At 42.9% G+C, this 12,258-nt stretch overlaps 1 protein-coding gene across 4 annotated transcripts in view; it reads left to right on the top strand.

Annotated features, from left to right (window-relative positions):
* Positions 1-12,258, top strand: part of LOC110535593 (RNA-binding protein 33) — a 47,099-nt gene that overhangs the window by 13,535 nt on the left and 21,306 nt on the right. For 2 of the 4 annotated variants that reach the window (XM_090189890.1, XM_021620683.3), the window contains exons 5-10: positions 782-1,046; positions 4,105-4,224; positions 4,683-4,863; positions 5,275-5,504; positions 7,957-8,296; positions 9,375-9,436. In XM_090189890.1, coding sequence (XP_090046016.1) covers positions 782-1,046; positions 4,105-4,224; positions 4,683-4,863; positions 5,275-5,504; positions 7,957-8,296; positions 9,375-9,436 — 1,198 coding nt within the window. Of the gene's footprint in view, positions 1-781; positions 1,047-4,104; positions 4,225-4,682; positions 4,864-5,274; positions 5,505-7,953; positions 8,297-9,374; positions 9,437-12,258 lie in introns of all 4 variants that reach the window. The other 2 variants (XM_021620684.3, XM_021620682.3) reach the window with 1 other exon arrangement.

Raw genomic sequence — 12,258 nt, 5'->3', positions numbered from 1 at the left:
ATGGTCCAAACCCCATGTCTCTACCATATATGGTTACACACGATTTACTCTGAGAATGTAGCATGTTTAGAGTGAGTGAAATGTAGCATGTTTAGAGTGAGTGGAATGTTATCACAGGCATGATCAAAAGGTGGTAACTACTCAATAGAACTCTGTGTCGCTGCTCCGCGGCAGAACGGCTCTAACTTTGAACGTCAACTGACAAGCTAACTAGTGGCTGCAGGTTCGTGAGTGGGAACAACGACCCCCTGAAATCTGCTGAACACAAAACAAATAGGGACTAAATATGTATTTCTTTACAAAGCTAACAGACTGAATTTCAATATCTACCCTCTGTGAAGACAATCTGTTCCTGTTTTCATTGTGTATTTCTGAGTCTTTCCCTTTAAAACGCCATAGAAATGGCCCCTCTCAGCGTAGATTGATCGCTAATATAGGCAATGAAAGCCAAGGATCTGGAGGTGAAAATGACAAAGGTATCAAGTTGATTTTTTATTGGTCCAACCAGTGGAAACACCTCTAAATAAAACCATCTCACAACACCAAATATGGAAGAGATACAACCAAGAGGGGCGCATTCTAAACTAGCAACGTTCACCGCAAATGAACCTTCATCAACACTGTAGAGAACAATCAATCTAATGAGTCATTCTATGTCATTTATAAAGAAAACTACGTTTTGACATTAATTTCGTAGCACTTTCTTGAATTGCCCCGTTTTTCTCTTCATTGTACAGCATTGAGTGAACATCCTATATAATTGTGTGTTTTTGCCTTTCAGCGGCCAGAGCGTTAGCCTCAATGCTACTCTAGGCGAATTTGACCAGCAGGTGAACCCCGTAGACTACACAGACGACCTAGGAGATGTAGAGAGGGGCTACCAGCAGGAGGGGGGAGAGTACGTGGATGAGTACAGCCAGCCCAATGACATGGAGATGCCAGACGGCCAAATGGAATACTCAGGAGAACAGGCCGAAGGCGACGGGATTTACCAGGACGAAGTGTTAGACATTCAAATCAATGAGCCTCTAGACGATGAATTTCAAGTGAGTCACCCCCCCCCCCCCCCATCTCCCCTCCTTCTGTCTTACTCCATTGTATCTTGAAAAGATAACGTTGATTTCCCCGTCTTGGGTTTCAGGGGGCACATATCAAATCTATTCAGGGGGCGCTAAAGGGGATACATGTTGGGTAGGGGTGTGGGGGGGGATTAGATTCATTATCACTCTCCGCCAGTTGATTTCTCCTTTCGCTGACAAAGTTGGTGTTGACAGCTTGTTTGGTGGTAGGTAGGTAATGCTCTGGTGTCTGTCGGCTGTGACGCCCGGTGCCATTGTGACCTTGGGCCCTGTATCTTTGTCCGGCTAAAGAGCCGCTTTGTGCGAGGAAGAGGCGCTGCCAATCGGTGGAGGTTTACGCGAGGGGCTTTTATCTCGGGCTCTCGACTCCATCTGATAAACTCTCACATAGGTGAAAAGATTATTGACCTTCCTAGGGACAACCCGACACCCCATACAGTCCTGAAATGATTGATGCGATTTTCCCCGTTATTTATTTCCCAAACCTCGAAGTGAAGAGGGGATGAAGATAAGACTAGATTAATGTGTGATGTCTGTAATGGCCCGATTTACCAAGGTGTGATGACGCTTGACACCTGTCTGACAAAGACGTATTACTTTCTCCACACTGAAAATTAAGCCTTTGACCTTAGTAGGGTTGCACGGTTTTACTTCATATTTACTTTGAAAAACCCCAGTGAGTGCGTATTGCACATTTGTGTTTTTGTGTGTAATAACTATGTTTACAAGGTGACTTGACTGCCTGGGCTTAAACACTTCTGTTTGCAGTGCTATTCAGAGTTAATATGTGGAACAGTTTAAAGGATTAAGCCCTTTCTGTCCCTTCGGGGCAGTCAGTCTGTCTATCCTTCTGCTGCCAAGGGTATTTGTCTGCAATATTATGTGTTGGGTTGGCAGGTTAATGGTGCAGAACACCAAACACTGGCCTGCGACCTACACACTGACCTCATTTGACGGTTATGAAGCACCTAGTGGCTTCTCAATGGAAATATGCTTTGAAAATAGTGTAACTACGCGAATTGCGACCACGTGGTATATCAAAGAGTTGGAAGGCCTTTTTTTTTTTACCGCAATCACAGGTTTCGGAACCATAAAACTGTTGTATCGTGTGTGTGATGTTCCTGCATGGCATTGAGTCATGATCTTCTAAAGTGACCCAATAAAGCAGTGATTTGTGCAGTAGTCAGTAGCTAGCTCAATGATATTTTCACCATCACTGATTTGGAGAGTGTCCCCCCCCTGCATTTCTGTATATCATGTCAAACATTTACATCTCATTGAATTTCAAATGCCGTCCGGAATAGTAATGAAGCCTGCTCCCACTGTTATGGTAATTCAAAAGAGGCTCCCCCTTTCTAACCCCCCCCCCCGCTAACCCCCCTCATAACATTTCAATGTTTTCCCCTTTATACTCGTGGTTCATATTTTCATTGAAGGGAAACACTGCAGTATTTTTGGCTCTACTGTTATTCCTTTAGACATCAGTTCCATGGGGATATAGTTAGCCTAAACCCACAAAGGCTGTAATCTTAGGCCAGTGTAATACTATCCTCCTAATATTAATAGTAATAGTAAACATGAGCCAATACAAGGGTGGTAGAAAGAAGGAATATACTTCATCTACAGTGCCTTCAGAAAATATTCATACCCCTTAACTTATTCCACATTTTGTTGTGTTTCAACCTGAATTCAAAATGGATGATATATACTTGTTGTTCACCCATCTACACTCAATACCCCATAATGACGAAGTGAAAACATGTTTTTAGAAATGTTGGCAAATTTTTGGGAAATTATATATAGAAATATCCGATTACTTAAGTATTCACACCCCTTTTGATATGATACTCCAAATTGAGCTCAAGTGCATCCAATTTCCTTTGATCATACTTAAAATGTCAATACATCTTGATTGGAGTCCATGCATTGTCAATACCATTGTTTGGACATGATTTAGAAATGAACACACGTGTCTATATAAGATCCCACAGTTGACAGCGAAGTCCAAGGAACTGTCCGTAGATCTCTTGTGATGAGGCATATCAACTCAGAAAAAACGCTTCCCCTTTTCAGGACCCTGTCTTTCAAAGATAATTCGTAAAAATCCAAATAACTTCACAGATCTTCATTGTAAAGGGTTTAAACACTGTTTCCCATGCTTGTTCAATGAACCATAAACAATTAATGAACATGCACCTGTGGAACGGTCGTTAAGGCACTAATAGCTTACAGACGGTAGGCAATTAAGGTCACAGTTATGAAAACTTAGGACACTAAAGAGGACGTTCTACTGACTCTGAAAAACACCAAAAGAAAGATTCCCAGGGTCCCTGCTCATCTGCGTGAACGTGCCTTAGGAATGCTGCAAGGAGGCATGAGGACTGCAGATGTGGCCAGGGTAATAAATTGCAATGTCCGTGCTGTGAGACGCATGCCTAAGACAGTGCTACAGGGAGACGGGACTGACAGCTGATCGTCCTCGCAGTGGCAGACCCAAGCACACAGCCAAAGCAACGCTGGAATGGCTTCAGAACAACAATGTGAAAGTCTTTGAGTGGCCCAGCCAAAGGCCAGGCTTGAATCCCATTGAAGAACTGTGGAAAGACTTGAAGATTGCTGTTCACCACCACTCCCCATTTAACTTAAGAGAGAATATCTGCAAGGAAGGATGGGGAAAAATCCCGAAATCCAGATGTGCAAAGCCTTATCCAGACATACCCAAGATGACTGACCCAAAGCTGTAATCAGTGCCAAAGGTGCTTCTGCAAAGTATTGATTCGGGTGTGAATACTTATGTGAATGAGATATTTCTGTATAAAATGTTTTATAAATGAGCTAAAATGTAAAAAAAAAAAACATGTTTGAGGTATTGTGTGTAGATGGGTAAGAAAAAAAAACAACATTTGATCCATTTTGATATTCAGGCTGTGGAATAAGTCAAGGGTTACGAATACTTTCTGAAGGCACTGTGTTGATGACTGACTAGTATTTAGAATATGGATTCTGAATCTCCATGTTGTTGTAGGTGGATGATTACTCGGCAAGCTACAGAGATGGAGAACAACCGGAGCATCTAGAGGAGCAGGCAGAGCAACAGGAAGCACCGGAGGGGGAAGAAGGGGAAGACTCTCAGCTCGCAGAGGAGGTGTGAACAGAATGGGTCTCCCTCGTTCACTGGCTATGTCCCAAGCGGCACGCTATTCCCTATATATTTCTATATAAGGAACTACTTAGAGTTTCAGGTCAAAAGTAATGCACTATATAGGAAATAAGGTACATTTGGGACGCAGACATTAATATTCAGAGACCCTTTTTGTCTGATGTGTTGCATTGAGTCAATGGCTGTTGTGTTGACTGACGCTAGCTGTGTGGCGATTTTGGGGTTGCCTATAGCTAAAAAATTTGCAAATGATCAATAATGTGTGCGTAGCTAATTCTAATGGTTTAAACCATGCTGAAGGCCTGCATCTTTTGTGAAGTGTTGTGAAATCAACACCTCGTATGTTCATGGTTGCAGTTTATAGGCCTACAAGATGAGCACTTTCCATATATCTGATGGGTTGCTCATAATTTATGACTAAGATGGTCCCTATATTTCCAAAGGCTGAAAATGAACCAGAGCCAGAGGAAGAAGTGAAGGAGGAGGAAGACGAGGATGAGGAGGAAGACGACGATGGACAGTCCGGTCGGTTGCGTTTCAAAACAGAGCGCAAAGACGTCACGTCTGGCATTGTGCGGCTGGCAGATGCAGCAAACAAAAGAAGAAACATTCCTGAAACATTAGGTACATTTAATTACAACCTTGCACTCAGGAAACTCTTAATTCAAATTCATTTTTTTTGCTTCGTATTTGTTAACTGTAATAAGTAAGAGGTTTGGGCTTTGTTTGGTTGACTTGGTTAAGGTTGAAGAGCATTTCAAGCTTAACTCTAAAATGTATTTACACAACATGGATCAAAAGAAAATGCTCAACAAATCCATCTTGAGCATGTATTTTGAGCATGTATGGGCTGTATTTTGAGGGCTGGTTTCACAGACATAGCTTTTAGCCTAGTCCTAGAATAATAAGCATGCTCAATGGAGATTCTTCATAAGAAATGCTTTTTAGTCTAGGACAAGGCTTAAATCTGTGTCTGGGAAATTACCCCTGAATGTTGTAATGCTCACTCACTTCCTGATGTGTTTTGCCCACCAGAGCTCTCTGAAGAGGCCAAAGCAGACCTGATGGAGTTTGAGGAGAAGGAGCGCCAGAGGAAGCAGGGCCGCTTTGGGGGCCGAGGAGGAAGAGGAGGAGAGAGAGGAGGATTCAGAGGACGAGGAGGACGGGGGGGGTTCCCCGGATTCGGGATGGGAGACTTTGGTGGAGGAAGAGGACGAATGAATGACCAGCGGCTCCCAATGATGCCACTGCATATGGGCATGCAGGTAAATCTTAACAAAATGAACCGACACAATGCAAAAGGTTTGCTTCATGTTTTCATTTTTGCCAAGGAGAAAATATTGTGGTACTGGTATGGTACTGGTATTGTGGTACTGTTTACCTGCAAAACTAATAAGGCACAGCCATGAAGGCTTCTTGTGATTGTTCGCAAATATGCCGTTCTCTCCATGGCCGATTGAAACCGTGATCACTTGTGCTTGAACAAAGTCAACTATTCCGCTTCTCTGCTCCCCTTATCAATGTTGATATATGGATTATACCAAAAACGTTGGCGGTAGTCCATTTAGACAGAATTATATTAAATTAATTGAGTTCTTTGCGTAGGATTTAGTTTCTCGTGGCCTTTTATTAGATATCTTTTGAAGCATATAATCCATTAATCTAAGTTGTTCATCCATTGAAAGTCATTTCTGCATAGGCCATGTCTGCAGATAAGACTTTTTCCCAGACATTTTTTTCTTCTTCCCGGAATTCAAAAATCCCAAAGCTTCTGCACACGTTTTTTTACTTTACGCACACATTTTGTGGCCTCCTTCCCTTCACATTTCTCACTGTCAATCGTGAATGATAATTCTTTACCAGTGAAACGCCCATGCAGCATCTGCATACAATCAGTTTCATGAGGATAGGCGTTTCGATTTTCTTGAGTTTATACAGTGTTTTGAAGTTGCCCACAGAATTATGTATAGCGAGCGAATATTTGAACAGACGGTGTTAACAAATTGCAGCATAGCCTACTTGTGTATTTTGTCTAGTGGCGTGCGCTGTTGAGTTTTGGTCACATGAGTGAAAAAAATGCGGTGGTGTTTTTGTCTTAAGCCTGTCGCATGCTTCCCAGTTGAAACAGTTAGCGCATATTTTGTCAGGTTTTTGTTCGTTTTGGTGTTCGGCAGTGGTTTAGGGAGCTGTTCTCGCACCCTTTTTTCTTGAGGCAAGTCTAAGTCGGTAGACGAAGTCTTCGCCCATTCGTTGGTGATTGGTCAAAAGTTGGGGTGGGAACTATGGACGGGGGTTTTCAATTAAGTGTTTGCTGTCTTTCAACGAGAGAGACGAGAGAGCACAGCAGCAGTTAGGCCCTACTGTCTGCAGTGCACTACTAGTTTTCATGCGACTTGTTTCACTTGAGAAGAACTGCACCAAACAGCTTAGCTAGATGAAAAATTGCTTGACTAAGACCTCAGCGAAAAATGTCAAAATTAATGACAGATTTCTTGATTTATCTTAGATTAATTTGGGCTATTTTGAGGAAGCGTTACTCCGTATGTTGTTACGGTTGCTCAAGAGGGACGAACAACATTAATATTGCAGCTTTTACTGAAGGTCTTTAGGGAGTATGCGAGCACAGACGTTTGCGTTGCCTAGCCGAGGTGGCTAGGAGCAAACCGAACCTATGTATACAGACGCCTTTAGAGTAATGTAATACTATGCTATTGCATTTGTTATGCAGAATACTATCAATATGTGATCTTGCAGACATTGATTCAGCTTTGATCCAACTTTATTAAACGAGCACCATTCGCCAGAGTAGCCTGTTCTCTACGAGTGAAGTAGAGCATAAGCACGTGCGGAGAAGGTGATCGGCTTCGGCATCTTTAGTCCGGACAAAAGAAGCGATCAGACAAAACTCACGTCCGCAGCCACTCCGTTCTCTATATGAAAAATGAAAATCCTTTTAAACATGCTTCTTTAAGAGGTATGGGAACGCTCAACTGACATTCATGCATTCGTGTTAGTGGCGATGTACTGTGTGGGGAATGACTGGAGGGGTGAAAATTAGAATTGATATATGACTGGCCAACAGGTAATTGAATAGGAGCTAAAGTTAACATATAGGCCTAGGTGAAGGATTAATGGTGTCTTTATTTAACTAATTTACTGAGCAATATACCCTCCCCCCCACCCCTCAAAACCGCCTCAAAGCATTGGGGCATGGACTCTACAAGGTGTGGAAAGCGTTCCACAGGGATACTGGCCCATGTAGACTACAATGCTTCCCGCAGTTGTGTCAAGTTGGCAGGATATCCTTTGGGTGGTGGACTATTCTTGATACACACAGGAAACTGTTGAGTGGGAAAAGCCCACCAGTCTGCTACCATTCCCTGTTCAAAGGCACTTAAAATATTTTGTCTTGCCCATTCACCCTCTGAATGGCACACATATACAATCCATGTCTCAATTGTCTCAAGGCTTAAAAATCCTTATTTAAGCGGTCTCCTCCCCTTCATCTACACTGATTGAGGTGGATTTAACAAGGGACACTAATAAGGGATCAAAGCTTTCACCTGGTCAGTCTGTCATGGAAAGAGCAGGTGTTTGTAATGTTTTGTATACTCAACACATCTGACTTGTTGTATTGGTCTTCCCTCTTTCTCCCCCACTCTATCTCTATCTACCCCACTCTCCATTACTCTCTCTCTCTCTCTCTCCAAATAGCAGTCTCCTGCCAGAATGCCTCCCCCTCACCACCAAACTCATCATCAGCAGCACCATCGCCAGGGCGGCCCCGGTGGCCCCCGAGGGCCTCTTTTCCAGGAGCACAGTGGGGGCTCGCTGGCCCAGCAGCCCCTGCAACCCCTCATCCCCCAGCACATGGCCCACCGTAGCTCTCCCTCCTCACACGGGGCACCAGTCAGGCCCCAGATGGACCCGCCTCCCCGCATGATGAGTCCCCCTCCTTCACACAACCACCCCCACCAGCAACAGCAGCAGCAGCAGCAGCCCAAGAACATCCACATCAATCCCCATTTCAGGGGCCCAGCGTCCTCCCCTGCACAAGGTAGGTCTGCACTTGCGTTCCAAGTAGCACCCTATTCCCTATATAGTGCATTACTTTTGATGTTGTCATAAATGGCACCTTATATTCCCTTTGGGCCCAGGTCAAAAGTAGTTCTTTATTTAGGGAATAGTGTGTCATTTGAGTGGCCCACTGGGTCCTTTTTCCTTAGGTTTTGGACTTATTGTAAGGATAGCACCTCCATTGAATGTTTTGAATATTTACCTCTAAGCAAAGGCGTACGTTGCCGTATGGTTGGCAGTTATCCGTGCACTGCTTTGAAAAGTGTCTGGATTAGAATGTCATGTTGTTGTTTGGGTTGAATGACAAGTGAATAGGGCTTTCAGCCAGTAATAGGTTTATTTACTTGTCGTTTTTTGGCGGTATCTCCATTCCATTCCTTGAGATTGGTTTATCTTCCCTGTCTGTCCAGACTGAAATGTGTTTGTGAGGTGTTTGTGTGTGTGGGTCTCTGTGTGTGAAAAGATCAGGGATTGCCTTCAGTCATGACTAGGGGTGTGTGTAACAGAGATAGACAGTCGGTGTGTGTTTTGAGGGGTGGGGGGTGGACAGGATAACGGGAGTGTTTACCAGAGGTTGGCATATGTCCCTTAACCCATATTTCCAAAGAATTGTCCTTTTCAATTCCTGTGGAAAATGAATTGCCATTACCAGTTGCAACTCAAACTGATTTATGAATTGAAGATGCATGGAGTATTTACTGAAGTCAAAAAGCCTCATACTGTGTGATGAAATGGCCTCTTTCAGAGCCAAAAGTACCCATCCTCCTTGTCCATTAGACTTCTTCAACCGCAATGCTTCACTATGTTCATTCATTGCTTTTTGCCTCTGTCCAGCTGTGTATAAATGTGAGCCCATCTCAGAGGTGAAATGTAAGATGCGTGCCTGTGAATCAGCCTTTAGTACACACAGAGGTGCCTAATGGACTAACCTTCCTTCTCCCCACCCCTGCGTTCTCTCTTCCTTTTCTCATTTCTCTTTTGACCCCTCCTCCTTTGGTCTCTCTGCCCCATCTACATCATTCCCCCCCCCACCACTCCTTCTCTCTCTCTCATTGCAGTGCCCTTGATGCCTCCTGCCCAGAGCCAGCCCAGACCTGCTGCGAGTCCTCAGAGGTTCCCTGTGAGTAGCAGCTGCTCCTACACACTCCCCCATCACACGGTTAGCACTGGGCCTCTTTGTGAGGGAAATATCATTATCGCAATTAGATACCCGCTCTGGTCCAAATACTGTTGGAGCAAATCTGTAAACACTCATACCGAGTCTGTCTGCACAACTGGAAATGGTTGATAGGGGCTTTTGGCCGTGGCTGGCCTTCTTGGAGGGCTGTGGTGGCTGAGGCTTAAATTAGTTAGCACTCTTTATGGATGTGCTAGGGCTCAAACCATGTGGTTGGCTTCACAATGGAATCCTGAAATCAGGGGCATGTCCCAAATGGCACCCTTTTCCCTACATAGTGCACTAATTTTGACCAGAGTCCTATGGGGATAGGGTATCATTAGGGACACAGTCCAGGATACAGCCCACTACCACCAGTGAAAATACTACTTTTTAGGGAAATTTTGTGGCACAAAGTAGAACAGACCTTTAGAAGGCTGTTTTGAATTAGAAAAACAACCCTATAGCATAATTTTGGTTTAATACTAAGGGATAAATAGGTATTCAGTTAGTTAAGAAAAGGAATCTGGAGTCAGTGAAGAACCTCTGAGGCTATGTTTAGACAGGCACCCGAAATCTGATCTTTTAACCAATCAGATCTGAAAAAGATCTGATGTGATCGGTCAAAAGACCAATTCATGAAGAAAAATATCAGAATTGGGCTGCCTGTCTAAACGCAGCCAGAGTAACATAGAACCCATTACAGAGATGACAGGAAAGGAATGCCTTTAAAGTGATTACAGGACTGGCGGGGAAGTGAATTGGCCAGGCAGCCAACTGTGCCTCAAGTTACTCAGGTTGCATTAGTGCTGGGCGATTATATCAGATTAATTTGAATGTATGTTTTTTGCGCGATATTCCAAATGCCTCTATTGCAAGAAGGTTTTGAGGTTTTGTTATTTTTCGTTTTTATGAGTGTTTGTCAGCTTGTTCTCATGTTGTATTTTTGGTCTCCTCTCCTTCGTGCCTCTGTGCTGTGTGTACCTTCCCCATTTACACCATAGATCTGTATATAATTAAGAAATGTAAGTCTCCGCCCTAACAATGGGAGTCGTTGTCTCAAAGGCTGGAAGGCAGGCGACAAGCTTTGGTCCAAAATAATCCCATAGAAATGCATTGGTCTTATTTTGGACAGATTTTTAGCGAGACTGAAACCTCTCCCTTCGCCTCTTCCTCTATGGTTTACACACACACCAAGCCCCTCCCTCTGCCTCTCATGCCAAAGTTGCCAAAGTTGAGATCACATCTTCCTCTCTGGCAAGCGGTTTCAACTCGCTATTTGCATTTGAGGTTTGGTCCAAAATAATCGGTAATATGGACACCATAACACATTCAGACAATAAGTTAACTTTTCACCCTTTTCATGTCTCATCTACTCAAATTGCGCGCATAGCAGGCACTACTAAAACGAGAGTATCATTGAACATCGATTCTGGAAAATGAATGCTCAGTTTGTCGCATGTGGAATTGGTACGTTAGCAGCATTTTAGCCAAAGACTCTTATACTAGCTGTCTAGTCTGTATTTTGTAAATGTGCAATTAGCATCAACACAATCATCATATAAGGAATTGGCAACTCTTTGTCATTCTGAGAAATAAGTTAGGCCACTTGATTTCAGCATCTGAACAAAGTGCACAGGCTAACAGGCTTTTAAAACATTTGCAGATGGACAGAAGTGTGTGTTCATAACAATTCAACTGTTCAACCTTGTTAGCAAGCAAATAGATCCAGGTTGGCTAAACTTGAAATATAAAGATTAGCTGGCTAATCACTAGCACGTGGGCTAGGTTGTTGATAAGACCTGTGTTCATTTTCTATAGCCTAATACCTGCTACAAGAAGTCATTATTGGTAAATGTGCATTATGCATGGTTATATTTGGAACAAAAAAGGGCCTTTACATATATGGACTTGAAAGCCAGATCCAGTATTTTATGCAACAAAAAAAGCAAGTAACTATTTTCATGAAATATTGTAATTATTAGTGGGTCTTATGGTTGTGGAATATGTATATTTAGCCTAGGTATAACTTCACAAGTCCTGAAATCATTAGATTATTGCTGACTGTTTGAAATGCAGTGTATTTGACCTTTCATTGTATATAACGCATATTTAGAGAAAACATTTTTTTAAATCAAAATACAGTACCAGTCAAAAGTTTGGACACACCTACTCATTCAATGGTTTTTCTTTGTTTTTACTATTTTCTACATTGTATTTTTATTTTTTATTTTTATTTTACCTTTATTTAACCAGGCAAGTCAGTTAAGAACAAATTCTTATTTTCAATGACGGCCTAGGAACAGTGGGTTAACTGCCTGTTCAGGGGCAGAACGACAGATTTGTACCTTGTCAGCTCGGGGATTTGAACTTGCAACCTTCCGGTTACTAGTCCAACGCTCTAACCACTAGGCTACCCTGCCGCCCCAGTGAAGAGTGAAGAGATCAAAACTATGAAATAACACATATGGAATCATGTAGTAACCCAAAAAGTGTTAAACAAATCAAAATATATTTTAGGTTCTTCAAAGTAGCCACCCTTTGTCTTGATGACAGCTTTGCACACTCTTGGCATTCTCTCAACCAGCTTCATGAGGTAGTCACCTGGAAGGCATTTCAATGAACAGGTGTGCCTTGTTAAAAGTTCATTTGTGGAATTTCTTTCCTTCTTAATGTGTTTGAGCCAAACAGTTGTGTTGTGACAAGGTAGGGGTGGTAAGGACTGGGGGTCTCCGAGGAGAGGTTTGAGAACCACTGATGTATAGAACAGTGTGTCAAGCTAATTG

This window comes from Oncorhynchus mykiss, chromosome 11, assembly GCF_057628025.1.
Source record: "Oncorhynchus mykiss isolate SJ-2025 chromosome 11, ASM5762802v1, whole genome shotgun sequence".
In the NCBI taxonomy this organism is placed as follows: domain Eukaryota; kingdom Metazoa; phylum Chordata; class Actinopteri; order Salmoniformes; family Salmonidae; genus Oncorhynchus; species Oncorhynchus mykiss.
Note: the sequence above shows the minus strand (reverse complement) of the source record. Positions and strands in the feature narration are given on the sequence as shown.